This window comes from Talpa occidentalis, unplaced genomic scaffold (assembly GCF_014898055.3).
Source record: "Talpa occidentalis isolate TD23 unplaced genomic scaffold, MPIMG_talOcc4v2.1 talOcc4.11, whole genome shotgun sequence".
In the NCBI taxonomy this organism is placed as follows: Eukaryota; Metazoa; Chordata; class Mammalia; order Eulipotyphla; family Talpidae; genus Talpa; species Talpa occidentalis.
In genome coordinates this window covers 88,875,704-88,894,036 of record NW_023601104.1, presented here as the reverse complement: position 1 = coordinate 88,894,036, position 18,333 = coordinate 88,875,704, and the positions used below count along the sequence as shown (strand labels likewise).

At 37.1% G+C, this 18,333-nt stretch overlaps 1 protein-coding gene across 4 annotated transcripts in view; it reads left to right on the top strand.

Moving 5' to 3' along the window:
• NRXN3 (neurexin 3) overlaps positions 1 to 18,333 on the top strand; it is a 1,487,041-nt gene that overhangs the window by 691,781 nt on the left and 776,927 nt on the right. For 3 of the 4 annotated variants that reach the window (XM_054691888.1, XM_054691889.1, XM_054691890.1), the window contains one exon: positions 2,551 to 2,670. In XM_054691888.1, the coding sequence (XP_054547863.1) occupies positions 2,551 to 2,670 (120 nt within the window). Of the gene's footprint in view, positions 1 to 2,388; positions 2,409 to 2,550; positions 2,671 to 18,333 lie in introns of those variants that run through there. The other variant, XM_054691892.1, reaches the window with a different exon arrangement.

Genomic DNA, 18,333 nt, shown 5'->3' with positions numbered 1-18,333 from the left:
TGCAGCTGCTAAAAAGTGGGAACTATTTGAAGTCATTTGGGGAATATTTCCTATGGGGAAGGCATTTGAACTGGTCCTTAGAAAACAGTTAAAAATTTGACTAGAGGGGAGGGAAAAGGCATGGAAAAGCCTTTGTCTTCAGATTGTATCAACATGCATAGAATTATTGTATTTTCTCAAAGATTTTGCTGTTATGCTGCCTTTCAAGGGAAAGCCTTCCATGTATTTCTGATCCTTGAGCACAATTGAATTACTAGCCCATTGTGTGATGAAAGCTGTTTGGTCAAGGAGCCCCGTGGACTTCTCAGAAGCTTTTATCCTTTGAAAGAAGCTGTCCTGATTTGCCATTGTTAATGAAACTTGTACTATACAATGCTCAAGTTTAAGACCCACTGAGAACATGCTCATGTACCTCCTTTCATCTCCACATGGGGGGACCACATGGCATATGCAGCTGCAGGAACCCAGCAGCAGTGCTACTCCCCAGCATCCGTGATTGTCTTGAACTTTCCTATGTCATATCCTAATAACTTTGTGTTAAGAGTGATGTTCTGCATTGCTGCCACCCTGCATGCATAAATATAAAATGTCTTACCACCCAGAAGACAAAACCTTTCTAGGCATACATTTCTATTGAGCCTTTGTCCTTAGGACCCCACATGCTTACCTTTTGATAGTCTGTGCCTATATGAGCTTTTAGCCTGGGAATTGCAAAATTGACACTTATTGGCATGGATGTATTTTTACTCTGTCAACTGCTTTTTTGCATCACATCCTAACTGATATATATATATATATATATATATATATATATATATATATATATATATGCAAAGAATCTGAGCCCTTACATCCTTTGCTGAAGTTCTCTCTTAAATTCCTGGTGGTTGCCTGAACATTAAGATATTTCCTTCATCTCAGATTTCATTCTGAAAATGTAGGTTTATTTTTAACCCCACAGGTTAGGGCAGAAGCTAGAAGTGAAAAAAAAATAATAGTGAAAGAGAGGTCCCAGACGCGCATATGGAGAGATTCTAATGGCAATCAGCAAGGCAGAGATGGCCAAACTTGTTCAGTTGGTCTCTCATATCCACAAGAGATCTTGAGCGTGCCCCCAAAATAAATTTACTTATTTTTGTATTAATTACATGTATCATTACACTTACATGTTACTTGCTTTTGAAAGACACACAGAATATAAATATAACAGAATGAAATAAAAATGAGCATAATTTTTAAAATTTAATTTAATTTAATTTTATATAATTCTTACATCATTTTTCATTTTTGCACAATGCATGCATTTTCATCTTGGTTATATAGTCCCCATACAATACCCACCCCCCTTATCTTGACCCTACTCCCTACTCCCTCCTCCCCCAGCACCTCTCCTATAGTGTGTCTCTGGTTTATAGTTGCTTGTTGATTTTGATTTTTTACTTTATTATAATTAGTCTTTTTACTGGTCCCTTATTTAGGTTTTCTAAATTCCTGCTATGAGTGAGACCATCCGGTATTTGTCCCTTCTATACATCAAGTCCTTCTCTTTCCCACCTTCTGTGGAGGCACATTTCTTATAAAGACACTCTTCTGTAGCCCTATAGCCACAGTTATTGTGGCTTCTCTCTAACTTTGGCTACATCAAAATTTCCTGGAAACTTGAGAAAACACTGATTTCTGCCTCCCCCCTGAAGTTTTTAATGTAGTAGGTATGGGGCTAGGAGCCCAATAATTTGCATTTTTAATAACTTCCTAAGTGATAAAGTCTGAGAACTACTGGTATCTGAGAAACACTGATATAAGAACTTGGACTTCAGAGCTAATCTACTTAAATTGGACATCAGAATCTTTTAATTATCAATATGTGACACTGGATAAATTATTTTACCTCTATGAGCTTAGTTTTTTTAACCAGTGAAATGGAAGCAGTCGTGTTTACTTACCTCAGAGTCTCTGGAGAGCTTACTGAGTTGCTGTAGACCAAGTGCTTCATGCTCAGTGCTTATCAGCTACAACACATCAGTACCTGTTGGCTGCTACTACCTCCTCTCCTTTTTCTTCTCCTCAATTTCTTCTTATTCCTCATCAAACATCATTTTAATATCTCAGATTTTATTTTATGAACATTTAATGCCATGATTTTAATGTTATAAAAGTCTATAGGAAACCTTGTGCCTTGATTCAAAGTATGGGAATGCATTTTTCTGCCTTAGCTTTGCTCATTTACAAAGACTATGCTCCACGTGAGGCATCTTTCTAGTTGAATGGTAGAGGTGAAGCTCTTTTGCAAAGTCTGCCTAAAAGAGAACAATGTGTTCAGCCCTCTCCCTTCCGAGTGTAACTATTGATAATTGTGGCTCAGTGTGTATCTGTTGTCTTTTGTATATACTGAATTCTTGTTGCATGATGTAAGTTGCCATTTTTGGTGGTTTGTGTCATTGACTGTTTGGGGGCATGAGGATATAAATTCAAGTGATTGCTTTAAGTTTGATGAATGTTTTAACACTTCTTTCCTTTTCCTTCCTTTCCCCTCTTCTTATGCATTGCTAGGACCAAGTACTACCTGCCAGGAAGATTCGTGTGCCAACCAGGGGGTTTGCATGCAGCAGTGGGAAGGCTTCACCTGTGACTGTTCCATGACCTCGTATTCTGGAAACCAGTGCAATGACCGTGAGTACAACCTTTTCATACTTGGGATTTTTCCAAAGATTTCAGTGATTTAGAGAAAGTTCCAGGGATATTATGCAAAAGCATGGCTATTCCAAAGATTCATACGCAGTTTTCTCCTCTAGAAACTTTGAAAATAAAACATGAGTGTGTTCTTATGCAAGAAGCAAAGAGATATTTCTTGCTCAGCAATACTAGACAACTTCTATTTTGTTGATACCTTTCTTCTTTGGATTAGATTATCTGAGATTGAAAATCAAGAAAAAAAAAATCAGGAAATATTTCTGTTTAGAAAAATTCAGTTTTCCTTTAATTAGGTCATCTCAGTAACAGTTCAAGACATTCTTGTTTGGATTGTCTAGAATTTAGAAGGTATTTAAAGAATGTAGCTATTTTCTCTAAAAGCCTGAGTTTAGACGCATTTAGAGAACTTTTTAGACCTTCTAAATGATGAAGACATTCAGAGTGTATTGTTTTTTCCAAATTGAAATGTTGAAAGCATTCTCAAAATATTTCTAATGTATGGCACAGATTCCCTTTGGCTGAATTTATTGGTGACTGTTTGGGTGTGTGTGTGTGTACGTGTGTGTGTATATATATATATATATATATATATATATATGTATGTATGTATATACATACACCAGTGTATACACACACACACTTTATGTATATTTCTATTTTGTAAGTATATTGATATATGTGTATCTGTATTTGGTTCATATTGGAAGAGAATCAGTTGTTATTTTTTTTTTTTCCTAGCGATGCTTTAGGCATGCCACCTAATGTAGTTCTAGAAGACTGATTTCCTGAAGGTGATTCCAACATTGATGGTGGAGATACTTATGTTCTGGGATCATATAATCTTTGTCTCTATTTCTTTCTCATGTTATTTTCCAAATATGGCCACTTTCAAAGACAAGCAAACACTTGAAATTTTTGAGTACCCATTGCAGAGAGGTTTCTTGAAAACCACTGACTTAGTACATCCTGCTGACCTTTTGATTTTCTAAATGCAGTTTCCATGGTGGGAGTTTGATTAACAATTTGAACCCATAGTCAGCTGGCCTCTAATACATGACATTATCTGAGTAAACAGTAAAGTTGCATTTTCATTTGTCCATGTGGGAGCACACACCAATTACATTACTCTCTCTAGTATGTCTGTTTGGTTCTCCTTGATTTCTGATTTTTCACCTTTTTAAGTGTGCAGTTATTTCTTGTTGTTTTCCACTTTCTTGTAGCTTTTTGTCTTCATGTGCTTCATCAGTCTCTTAGGATAAAAAATGTGAAGGGTCTGGCAATGTAGAGAGAAAATTCTCTCATATTCTTGATCTAAATGTAAGGATGGGCCGTCTGCATCTTGACAAAAAGGATATACTCTCTGCAGAAAGTTTTGACCTCTGACTGTTTCTTCCAAGTATTTGGTATTATTAAAATCCTGTTTCTGTAGCTATTATTTGGGAATACTGTTCCACTCTGATTCAGTTATGGAATCATCCAATACCTGGGGAATTGTAGATGTGCTTTTGCTTTTCCTTCTGATTGTCTGCATAGGACTCACTATAATGGGGCCTATGGCTACTTTATCCTCACAAGTTTATTTCATATCACACATACATACCATTTCTGGTAGAAAATGGTCAGGAAGAGACTCTGCACACAGCACAGAGAGAAAGGTAAGTTACTCTAACTGCGGTGACCATGTTCAGACTTCAGAAGGTGGGTATGCATTTTTCTATCTTTGGGGTGTTCTTTTCTGGCATGCAGGCCAGGCTTTGTTTCCTGCTTAAAAAAAAAAAAAATCCAGGGTCCTTTCAGCCTTCTATGATGTTTTCTAATTTTGTTAAGACTATGTCTCAATCCAGAATAAGGACTATTAGATGATCTGTTTTGAATAATTTGTCAATAGAGAATGAAATACTAAAACTATTGATAAGATTGGGAAAGGTCAGCTTTCTTTTGTGGAGGTAGCTCCTCATCCTCCAAAAATGTTGGAGGATATTACCCTATCCAGGCTTTGGGTAATGTATTTGGATTGTATTCTGTAAATGATGTAGCTGATTTTTTTTGTCCCTAGATGACCTCTGATCCCAAATCACTAAAAGAATCTGTTGGCTTAATAATCTCTCGAAGAGTAGATCAGGACTTCTGTGATTGGTTGGCCAGGTGAAAAATGTGAGCCAGTACATTTTAATTGCAGGATGTGAGAAATAGAGATAATTCAGATACACAGGATTTAACTGTAAAGTTCCAATAGAACCTGTTAATGAAATTCAACCAAATATATGGAGAATATGTTGCTTAAAATACATTTTAGTGGATGTCGTTGTGTCCAGTGTTTGAAATTCAGAGTGTTGAGGCAGAGGGCACTTCTCTTTTGTTCTAAATCACAGACAGTTTGTTCTACTTAGAAACTCGGTCTTACTACTTTACATCACAGATTGTTATATTCTATATGAACGTTGATCCTTAGAATTCCAATTGGTTACTTCATCTCACAAACAACTTCAACATGAAATTATCTATGTGATATTCTATGTGCCTCCTAATGGCAGTAAATTCTTGGTAGCTTAGTTTACAAGAAGAGTTCAGTGTTAACCCTGAGTTATCACCTGATTTGAACAAGGTTCATACTTATTGGCAAAAGCTCTGGGATAAATTTCAAAGAAAGAATAAAATAAGAGAATGAAGGAGGGAACAGAGGAAGGAGAAGAGATAAAGAGAAAAACAGGGGTTGAATCTTACTTATTTGAATGATAATTACTCTGATCACATGTATACAACAGGTGGCTTGACTTTGACCTAAATAACAGAAGTGGACCTGGAGTGCCATCAGGGAAATCTGGCCTTTACCCAATTCTTGGGAATAGTACATTCTGTAGAATGTTACATGTATCTAAAACAAATGTTATTGTTTGAAGTGTTGATCAAGATCATGTGAACTGGTTGGAGATTTAATCTAATGGAGGGTGGGTAGGAGATGCTTAGTGCTCTCATATTTCATGAGCTGTTTCTTAGGACAGCAGCTTGAACCTCAACTAATGGAAGTGAAAACATCTCAATTTATGTATTGCATATCCAAGAATAGAAATGTTTTCAATAGGGAAATGACTTGGTTTTGATATTTTCCAAAATAATGTGCTTAGTTCATCATGAAAAGTTAATTATATCTGTGCATGACTTGCAAGTTTCTAAAGAAATGTCTGTATTTTAGAGTCTTCCTCTCTTTTTTCTAGTGTGGGTTCTGTCATTTGTGACATTTGTATTTTCTTTTTCTGGTTTGCCAGAGTTGGTGTTTGCTTGCCAATTTTGTGTGTGTTATCACATAGATCTGGCTTACATGAGTAGAGTTTACATTTTAAAACTGCATCTCATTAAGAATGTGTTGACCAGGTTTGGGGTTTTATTTTTTTATTTTTTTATTTTTTGAGTGCATGGTGGGTGATGGATATAGTGGGTAAATTTCAGGTTGATTCTGGAACAGATAATGGCAAAGTAGATACAGTAGTTACAAAATTATGTCATGTATTTTCTGACAGATTATCCTTTGTAAGAGTGATGCTCTCACATTGACTAGAAAACAAAAATCATCTGCTGGAAGCTCAAATATAACTCATTTACTGATTGTCTTTCTATAGTTTTAAGACAAGACATTCTACCATTTCATGTAATTGTAAACCTTAGGACATTCCCTTTAGATGACTTTCCTTTACCTTTAGGTGTATTTTTGAGACTGCAATAGACAAAATCATCCTAAAAGCGATTAGATCAAAGAACACACAAATAGCCTTCTCTAAAGAAAATGTTCAGTTCTTAGAAATTCAAAATGAAAGGACTGACTTCTCACAGGCTGTGTGCCATCTGGAGGCCAACTAAGCATCCAGTGTTTGTGTTACATTTTGAGAACAGCAGAAGAAATGGAACCTGACAAGGGCTTTTACTGGGATTTTCTTTTTGGGTATTGGGTTCTTATTGGTATTTTAAATTAGGACTGAGACTCTGGGAGCTCTTACTGAGTTGTAGCCATTACACTATCAGGGAAATCCAGCATTGCTTTCCGGTATTGTGTTACAATCCCGCTACTATTGGCAGCTTATCATCAGGTTCGTCTCTCCTTCCCAACATTGTAAAATGTTGCACAAAATCCAACTCACATGCTCATTCCCACACATAGACAAAAGAGTTGTCCTTTGGGGGACCTTTTTGAAAATAGCAATTTTAAACAAAACACCTAGTTTCTATCCTTCCCTCAAGGTTGACATTTTAGCAGACTTGGGGAAACTGTTTTCAGTGTATCATTTTGAGCCTTGTGATTGCCTTCTGTGCTCTAGAGAAGTAGATATGGAACAGTCCGTGGACATGAATCCTTACCATACATCAAGTTCCTGGATGTAGAAATTGGATGTCCATAATGACTGTGGGGTAAAGAGAAAGGAATAAATGTGGGTCCTCAGCCCACCCCCAGCAGTCAGTTCTACCTGCCTTCCCCTGCAGATCATACATTGCAGGCTACTTGTTGGAGAAATTGCTGGGTTCACAATGGCATGTGATAATAGATGTTCTTTGCTTGCAACAAATCAATAGCGAGCAGCTGTGGATCGTGCAGACACTGGAGTGTGAAGCGCCTTTCAGACAGTTTTCTGCTGGAGTGGCTGTTAAGCTGCACTGTTGACTATTGATTGGCCTTTTGCTTTTTATTTATTGTGTGGGTTTATTTGTTTTTTTAATGTAGGTTGGCGTATTGATTAAATCTGTTAAAAACACATTTTCCTTTTGGGCTTCACAACAAATAAGCCATAAATGCATTACTTAGTGTACAAACAAGAGGACAGGCGTGCATATGCTAATTCTCTCTCCTGGGTCCATTTAGTTACTCTGGCATGTTTCACGAGTCTATGTTGTTATTTATCAAGCAATAATTTCCAAGGATATCTGACTCCAATATGTCCATGTTTTCGGTGATGTGTTTATAACCTTCCTTTGTTTTCAGGCTTTGCCTGTCCAGCAAATAGGCCATATTTGAGAAGTTCAATATTGACAGCAGGCTTGCTGCTTCAGAGACACTTTATCATTTATTCATTTAATTCACACACTACACACGTCTTATTTGAAAAGTATGATCATGAATAAGAAGTCCCTTTCTGAAAGACATCACAGTCTAGTGAGGGAGGATACATCTGAAAGTGCTTCAATAGACTTTTGAACAGTGTGTAGTAAGTGGCCATAAAATGATGTCAGTTGTCCCTGGGGTTGAGACTCCATCAGGAAGAGCTATTGCTCTTAGGAAGGTTTCATTGACAAATGAGTCTTGAGAAATTTGCAAGTACTTTCTAAGCAAATATGGTATGAAAGAGCATTGGGAAGGAAAGACCATACTCCAGCAAGTAGAAAAAATATGCTACAGCCCCTGCTAATGTTCTGGCTATTTCCTTCCAGACTTATTCTATGCACTTATGTGGTTAAGATCATACACTGTTTAAAATTTGTGTTGTGCCTTATCCTGCTTAATGCTGTGTGCCATGCATTTTTCAAATTATAAAAAACACTGTTAGCTTTCCTAATCTCCTTTAGCAGAATTCCCATTATCACTCTCAGTTCTTTGGAGAAGAATCCCCCATAGTATATCTACAGCTGGGTCCTGGATATGGTCCTAATAGGTGCTAAATCTTGATTCTTTTTTAATTGAGGCATTGGTGGACATTTATCTTGGAAAATTTTTGTAATGAACTAAATTTTTAAAAGGTTGATTTATAATGTATACGACTTGTTAAGTTATTAAAGATATCATAGCATAGCCATTAAGTTAATTGGATTTAGAATCAAACTGCTTTAAATGCCAAGCCTGGCTTGAACACTGTGAAATTGAACTAGTCACTTAGCCTCTTGAAGCTCTGATATAACACAAGGAGTATGATAGGTACTTAATAAATAAGAGTAGTGATAGTTTTTATGATAACTAATAGTATTTGACATTTTCGAGTCCTTATTCTGTCCCTGACATTCTACTAGGACCTTTATAAAGATGTAAGCACTTTTATCATCCTAAAATCTGTAAGAAACACTGTACTGTTATTGTCTTGATTTTAGTAATGAGAGGTCTTGGGCCACATGGGTTGGAAGAAGTTGAGTGGGGACTTGAACTCAGGTCTGTCTTATATGAAAGCTCACTTTTTATTAGATTTGTTGCTACTTTGTTATTACCAGAAATAATAGTTTAGTATCTGTGCCAACTAGTGGACAGAATTCCAGGTGGGCATATCTTCACAGAGAACAAAATTACATAAGAATATAGGATTGGAAAAGAAAATTTCTGTGTTTTTGGTTAGTAATTTTACCATAACTTGGAATTATGAACACTTGAGAAATTTGTCTTAAGGTTAGATGAATCCGTTTAGTTAGAATATATTTAAACATAATAAAATTAGAGTTTTAGTATCCCCTCATATCCACAAATGTTCTAAATCTTTATATTTTCATTCCTGACCTAGATCTTCTGATTTTCATGATTTTACTTTATTACAATCCCAATATATGCCCACCAGTAGATAAAACCATAATTGTGGGGTGGATGGCCTGTCTTGCAATATTGACTCTGTCTTTTAATAGCTGTGTTACCTTGAACAATTTGATTAATTCCTCTGTGTCTCTAAATTGTGAACATTTATAGGTCTATTTCATAAATAATGTATAAAGATAAATTGAATTATTTATTGCAAAGTTTAGGACATGGCACACAGTAGCCCCCACAGAACTCTTGGCTACTCTTAGATATAAGTTTCAAAAAGTTAAAAACATGACTCATACAAATGTAATTTTCATAAAGTTAAAAACACAACTCTTACATAAATATAGAATGAATGTATGCCAAATTTATTTAACTCCTAACAAGGGAAACAGCAAGATGGTAAGTATAAACGACAAGATGGCAGAAGACTATTTGAAGAACTGGATATTTATAGTCATTACAAAGAATATTAAAGTATAAACTTAGGTTAAATATAAAACTGGTGAATGTCTTACAAGTCAAAAAGACCTTAACCCATTGGTCACATCTTTTCTACTGAACATTATGTCTTTACTATTCAAAAGTCTACAGATTAATAAGCCATCGCTTAGAGTCTAGGCCCCAATAAATAGTAAATATCAGTGTCAAACACCATAGAATTAAAGCTTTCATTGGTGAACATGTTAACTATGTCCCTATATGTTATACATCTCTCTTCTAGCCTTTTCCCCAAGTTTTGAATAATTTTTATTAACAATATTGTGATTAATTCAAATCTCTTTTTAGCTTGAATCCCTCTCTCACACACATTTTTTTATTTTTCAGCAATTCAATACTTTATTATGTGCCAATCACTGAGGTGGTTTCATTATATTACTTTGTTATTTAAATGACCCTCAAAAGTAAATATTATGATCCCACCTTCAGAAATGAGGGAACTGAGATGTGAAGTCAAGTGATTAGCAAGTTTACAAATCTGGCTGATTCAGGGCTAAATGTTAACTTCAAAGGCTGGACTCCCCACTGTCAATGTCTTCTGAATGCCTTAAGGAAACTTCTTAGTGAAAACTCATCTGAACACATAGAGATTTAGATTCACAGGTCTTAGCTGTGTTAGTTACACTATAATATCTAGTGTCTGCATTCTTGGGGAGCATATTTTTTCTCTATCTCTTTTTTAAAGATTTGTTAATACATACAAGAACTGGTGTATAGGCCAGCAGTGTGGGAGGTGAGAGGATTCACTAGAGACAGAGGGCAACAGTACAGGCAGATTGACCGAAGTACACTGCTGAGGGGAGCAGTGGGCGAGTCAGGAGAGGTCTGCTGCACCTTGTGGGTTGCTCCCTGGCTGGGGATTGAACTCGTGCTGCAGTGGCTGCAGACTGCTTCGTAGGTTGCATCTTAACCCCTTGCGCCATCAGGGAGGCCCATATTTTCTCTTTTTACTTCATTCATTTTAATTAAGGCTGCATCAGGACTGACCTGAACGGGTAACAAGATCATAAGTCCATCAAACAAGTGCCATGTTGCAGATTTGGTAGGACTAGGGAGAGTGGGACTGAGTCCAGAGAAGTCAGTGAGTGAGACTGGGCAGAATAGCCTGGTGCCATAGTTGGAAAGGTCCAAGAGGTAAGACAGAAACAAGAAAAAGGAATCACAAACAGGCAAAACCAACTGTAATGCTTGAAGTTATTTCTTTGTAACTTTTTTTTTTTTTTTTTGTCGGTCATGTACCAAAAGATATTCAGTGTAGCTGAAAGGACAGGTAATTATACCAGGGTCTTCTAAGAGCAAAGGTGAAGATGCTGGTGCTCTGGGAGCAGTTTCATACATGCAGACTTTAGCATGTTGCTCAAGGGAACTTCTTGCTTATAAGTTCCTCTAATATCAGCAAGAGATGGTTTTTGTACCCCAAATCTGCTCTATGACTGATATTGATACGCATGCTATATCAAACAGATTCAGGGAGAGCCAGGACTGCTAACAACTTACATTTTACATAAGCCTCTGTGAAAATGAGCTGGAACTCACAGGTAAAACACATTAATTTCTACAAATCCCAGTTGCTGTTGGACCTCTGGTGTAAGGAGGAATGGTCTCCACAAATTCAGGGTCCTGTAACCTGTCAGGGATTCTTATGAGTTGTTGGAATCTGTGGCCCTACTAATTTCATTTCAGCCATCTTCAGCATGCTCTATTTGTGGACCATTTTTATTACTTATGTTAATTATAGCCCATTTATTTCTGGTATGCTTGGCTAGTTACTTATTGATAGTGAGGGCTATCATCCACTGGGAGCCTATTGGCTCACAGGAGATAATTTTGTATTACCTTGTTAGTCACCTACAGGTGTAATTTTAATGCATTTTTCAACATAGACTTATAATTTCCTACATTTATTTCCATCTACCTTATTTACATTTACATCAAATAACTAATGATGTAAACTGCTTTATCTTCTCTTGTAAACTAAAGTTAATAGATGTAACTTGGTTTCCTCATCTTTTCCCTTAAATTTTCTTTAGTGGGGGGCATATTTTAGGGGTGTGTGTGTATGTGTATTTTTTTTCAGCAAAACATACAGATCTTAGTGCATTTTGACAAATGTTTATGGCCATGTACCAACACCTCAGTAAAGATAAAGGACAGTTCACCATCCCAAAAATTCCCTTTTCTCATCCTTTCTCCTCTCTCAGGCTCAAGTTACCACTGTTTGAATCAGCAGACATGAGTTTTGTCTGATCTTAAATAGACATGAGTGGAATCAGGCAGTGTGTGATCTTGTATTTCTGTTTTCTCTAGCTCCCAGGGTGTGTTTGAGTCACCCATGCCTCTGTGTATTCTAGCTGCTTTGCTCTCTCCTGATGCTCAGCTCCATCTACTCAAGGAAACTGCCTGTCTCTGCTTGGGGTCCTCCTTCCTGTTCTGATGGGACATTCCCTCAAGACAGTAAGCTGAGACAGTCTTAGACTCACCCTGTTTGTCTTCCCTTTCTCGGGATTCCCTGTACTCTGCTTGGTCTTCAGTGTCTTGCAAACTATTATTTCACATTGGCTGTCTTTTTCTTGCTTCTTTCAGGTTTATGGTAGATCCAGTCTCTATCACTTGATCTAAGTGGGAAGGTCTCTTTTGACCTGACTTAACCTTTACACTTTGAGATGATGGTTGCGGGGCTGGGGAAGGGTGACAACATAACATTACTTAAAGCCACAGCCTCTAGGGATGACTTAAGGCTTTGGATTAGTCCTAGAATAGCCTGGCAGTGTCGAATATCTAAGCTTTGTTTTATATATTTTTTCCCCTCTCTTTGGGTTTGGGAGATACTACAACTCTAGTTATAAACCTTCTGCTTTCAAAGAACCTTCTGCAGCCAAAGAAGCTGTACAAAACTGGTTAAATACCTGTAAATGTGTTCCATCAAGTGTTTCTTCCTCTGATTCTTTGATGAAGTTCCCATTGCTTTTCCCTCCAGTCTTTTGATAACACTTGATTAAGCTCAGTGGGTACAGGGATTGATTTGGTTCTTGCAGCAAGCTGTTCTTATTTTCTTAACCGAGAATTATAGTTTATTTTCTCACCTACCTTTATCCTGTGGATCTTTGCCTGCCTGATCTATGTCTCTTTGCCAAATGAAATTAAGAAGTGTTTTTAAACAAAAAGTTTGGAGATTTCAAGAATGTGAAGATGTTTCTATGTCAGGTAGCATTTGGTCACTGACTGTCCTTATTTTGATCATTATACACTAGTGTACACTTATTATTTTGATGCATCCCTACATAAACTGAGGGAGACCTTGTATTGTTGATACTTTTTAGTTTTAATTTAATTTTTGAAAATTGATAATTGATAATTCAACATGCTCACTGTTGAAAATCTGGAAAAAGCATAAAAATACAAAGCAGTAGAAAAAAGCATGCAAATTAAATCAGTTGTTTGTATTTTCTTATTTCAGAATATGCGTGGTATCACGCCCATAATAGATGTTCAAATATAGTCATTGGATATATGACTGAGTCTTGCAGATTTTCAAAGTCTGAGTTGTGCAATGGTCCTAGTGTTCATTGCATGAAGTGAATAGCATTTCTACCAGGATAGGTATTTTCTTGCCTGGAGGAATACTTTAATCATGCGAGAATTACAATGACCATCACAATATACAAGTTTCTCCTTCAGTTCTAAAATGGAAATGGCAAGATGTTTTCATTTCTTTCTCATCCTTGTTCTTTCTCACAGAAATCATTGTGTATGTGCATCTATGTACAAGTACAGTGGTTTTGTGTTGGGTTGTAGTTGGAGGGAAAATGTTCTTATAATGTGTATGGAGAAGGAGACTCTTAGGTTCCAGATTGTTCTGTGGCATCCACTTCCATGAGACATTGTGGTTTATTTCACATGGTGAGATTTCTTACAATGGTCCAGTTCTTTTGAGGCCTAGTGAGACTATAGAATTCTTCTACTATAACATCATTCATCACTTTCTACGGAATTTTATATTGACCAAAAGTAGTAGTATATGATTGACAAACTAGATGAGCTGTATACTGAAAAATGTAAAACAGAAAGGTTTTTGATTTTTGTATAAACTTGGTTGCAAAATTTTTATGTTTTTGCAGGAACATTCTTTCAGGTAACGTGGTAAACTCGTTGCAACAGCTTATAGGAAACAATAGAAGCTGATTCTGAGTATTATTTCCTAGTATAATGGGCACCTTTTATAATGAGCCCTTGGCTAAATCTAAAATTATAGTTTTACCCAGATACCAGAGCTAGTCAAACCAAGTACATGTTTATATAAATAACAAGTGCATGTATGTATATATATATATATATATTATAAAATAAAGTGCACATTTCCTTTAAGTCTTGTTCCAACTTTTCTGAAACAGTTTTTCTATCCAGATACCTTTGTTTCTGTGCTTTACAGAATCTTGTGTGAACTTTGGGTGGCATTTCAGTTAACTAGCAAGTTGTGCATTTCTGTAATTGTGAAGGTGATGTTTCTACCGGGGCCAAGGATCAGGTATCTGCCTGCCTTTGTGGATATTTGGCAGAAAGCCATTTTTATCCATTTGAATCCTCAATATCTGGGCTATAATTTTATCTCAGAAAAAGGATTTAGGCAGGGAGACATCATCTGGGGTTTATTTATCTTTAAGAAGAATATTTGTTTTTCTTGTCTTAAATTTCCCATATGCTTCCCTCATGCTGGCTCAAGTGTATCATCTATTGATAGTTAAAGGTCACCCTAGTGCCACACTAAGGTGGGGTGGGGGACATTGAAGGAAGGGCCTGCAGTTTACCTCACATTTCATCACACATGTCTTCTTTCCTTGACACAAGAAAAACCCAGAGAACAGAGCAAATTGAAAAGAATGTATTAAAACAAGTAGAGTTTAACCAAACAAACTCTCTGTGTTGGTAGAGGCTTTATTCCAATCCCCATAACACACCACAGGTATTTCCAACATCCAGCTTATTTAATTTGCTTGTGGATTAATTTAGCATATTTTCCTATTATATAAAGTTTAATGAACAATAAACACAGCTATAACCAAATCTCACAGCTATTTCCCAGTGTGGGGTAGCATTTTGCATTTAGTTATATTTGGTTTCCTAGGTAATATTTGTGTGTGGCTATATTTCCTGAAGCTGCATCTCTTGTCACATGGAATGTTTGGTGGCAGATTCTTCAGACACAGAGCCACAGGAAGGTGTCTGATGTTGGAACCCCACAGAAGCTGTGGTTGCAAAAATCCACGGTGTAAAGAGGGTGTGTTAAAATGATTCTTTGCTGCTCCCTGTGGCAGTGTTGAAGCTCCCCATAGTAGGCCTCCCTCCCGTTATTTCTGAAATCTGTCCTGTGTAACAGTTCCAGATTACTCTTCCTGAAATTGTCTTACCACTTTTCCTCTCCTGAACCTCCAGCAGCCCCCTCCTGACATAGTACTGATCCTGCATTTGGTTTTCAAGGTCTCCGATAATCTGAAAATCTGGCACTTGAATCCCATTTTCTTTAATATTCATGACTCACCTGCCATCTAATAAGTATTCTCACCTTCACTAATAAATTCCATGATCATTATGTCCTTGCTCTCTAATTCCTCCTGCCAAGAGTCTTCACTTTACTTGGCTTTTCAAATACTGTACAATCTGTAGGGTTCATCCAGGCAAGTCTCTCTATTCCTTGACTGCTTTTGTCCGCATCAGTCTTCTCTCCAAAGTCCTACTGTATTTTATTCAGAACTGAGAGACAACAGGGCTCAGTATCTAAAGGGGGATTAATACAAATTTGAGAGTGAAACATGGGTTCAAATCCTGGCTCTGTTCCTCCCTAACTAGGTAACCTTTGGCAGTTTTGTACCACAATCTTGCGGAAGTCCCAGTTTTGTTGATAGGATGGGAAATAATGGACATAAAACAGAAATTTGGATTTAGGGATTTTTGTAAGCCTCCAAGGAGCTTACATATGGAAACTGTTAAATATATTTCATAAAATGTATGGGTGTGTGTGTTTGTGTGTATTCTACCTGGTATATATTATACCATACACACACACAATCGCACCAAAATAGAATTGTGAGTAGATCAGTGACCACTTTTGTTGTACATTCACCCTTTCATCTAGAGAACCAACTTATCTCTATTGTGGTGACTATTTCCTCTTAAGTAGATGTTAATTATGCATTGGGTGGATGTGGGTGGCATGATTACTCCAATTAGATTATCCAAATAGCACTGATGTGCTGTATACTCTCATTTTAAATTTGAACACATTACTGCTTTGGGGGCAAAATAATTGAGTCAAAGACCTAAGTAGATTTCAAAGGACCTGCTCCCTTTCCTGTTATAATCAGATATTTTAAGGCAGTTCTTGCACAGATTTCTGAGAATGTGATGAGGGATTCTATGACCATCAATAATCTCATATCCTATTTTTGGTTCTTTCTGGAATAAATAATTTTTGGCCAGTGATCTTTGGTTCTTTGACTTAGAAAACTGGGGGAACAAAACTGCAATCTTTAGTCTCTGTTACTACCAGACATTTCAATATATATCCTAAACGTGGTAGATAGTAACTCATCTTTTAATCTACTCATTTATAGCAGTAAAATATAACCTGATTTATTTTTCACAATATACAGGTTACAATAGATGATTTTGCTATCATTTCTCCTTAGTAAACAGTTCAAAACTCTTTGAGCTTAAGGCCCTATGGCTGGGCCAGACCAACTTTGACACTCATATACTACATCATTGACCATGGAGCTAAATAGTGGACGACTCAGAGCCAACCTCTGTTCCCTGTTCCCTTTCAACAGAAACAAAACAATACAAAACAGGGAGTTGTGGCGTTCCTGGGTTCTTATCTGAGTGGTCTAATGTGCTAATTATTGCCTGTTATGGGGAAATGGCTCCATATTGATCTCCAGTAGAGTTTAACTGAACAAGAAACTGTGTGTCAGTAACATTATTACACACCACTTACCCAGGAGTCCTCCTTCATGGGCTCAGCTGCTGAACACGAGGGGATCAGTCTAAAAATCTTAATCAAGGCGATTTTTATAATCAACTGCAATGAGCAGAAAGCTGTTAGCTCTTTGGAACCTATGAAGCTGATAGTATTTGAGGAAAGGAAATATGATAGATGTGGCTGCTTAATGTGTCGGGGGAGAGCTGGTGGAGAGGGAATCTGAAAGGGAAATTTCAACCATCTTAAGAACTGGCACTTCTGAGAAAAATTAGGCAGGGAATTTGTACTTCTAGGTTCTAGCTGTTCTGAGAAACAGGGATTTTAAGAAGTTGGTTATAATATTTAGAGACTGGAGACTTAAATTCACATGAGAATGGTTTTTCTTTTTAGATCCAGTTTATTAATTAGAGGGGAGTGTGATTTATTTACTTCCGAGCTTTTGTATAGCAGAAATGTGTTTATATAAATAGTGTTTATTTCTGATTACAAATACTTGATGCCAAGTAAGTAGCAGACCACAGATGATTAAGTAATTGCCATCTGATGGGCTCACTGTTGTTTCATATTTATTTTCCCAAAGTGAACAGACTCCATATAGCTTTTATGCCTTAACCAAAATGAAGACATATCACTTTGATAGCAACCCTTAAAATCTCTTCATGAAGAATAACTTTATCCCAATCCTTTAATCCCTGGAATCAGAGTCCACAATCATTGTTCCATGCTCTCTCTTCTTTTAAGGTCCACTGTCTCTTACACTTTTCCCCCATCTTTGTTATCAGCCTCTACTGACCTTGGCGACTTCAAAGCCATTCTAACCTGAGATCCTTGCTCATAGCCTTCATTCCACTCTATTCTTTGCCTTGCCTTTGGTGATTTCAATTTCTGTGTTCTGGGTTTTCTAATAGACTCACATCCTTAGAAATCTGGCCACCTAGCAAAAAGAATTTCCTTTGCTTTTTTTTTTTTTAATTTTAAGTTTTTATTTATTTATGCATATAGGAACTGGGGTATAGGCCAGAGGTGCGGGGGTGAGAGGATCCACCAGAGACAGAGTGGGGAGCAGAACAGGCAGACTGACTGAAATACACTGCTGAGGGGAGCAGTGGGTGAGACAGGAGAAGTCTGCTGTGCCAAGTGGGTTAGCTCCTTGCTAGGGATTGAACTCATGCCACAAGGACTGGTGATAGCTTGCTAGCACTGAGACTTTAACCCCTGCATCACCAGGGAAACCTGAATTTCCTTTGCTGTTAGCTACTCACTATGTTTCCACCTCACTCCTGCTTTATGCCTCTAGAATCCTTGCCTCATGATCTCATCTCACGTTACTGAAGCCCCAGTAAATTCTGCTTGGTTTTTCTACTGTCTACTTTTCTACTGTCTTATGACTAGGGAAAGCCAGGCACTTACCAGTTGGTTCCACAGTAAATCCACACCCTCTTACCTTAGCTATGTCCTCAGTATATTCCCTGTTGTGGCCAGCCAAACTTTGGACCTTGCTTCTAACCATTCTTTTTTTCTCTTCTATGATATCCCGTCCTCTACATTGCTAGTTAGCATTTACCTGCTAGCAAATAATTGATGGAAGGCATTCTTCATATTTCTCTATTTTTTTTTTTGTTTATGTTTAGACTCCCAAAATATCTATAATGTGGCAATTAAGACTTCCCAGGTTTTTTCTCCA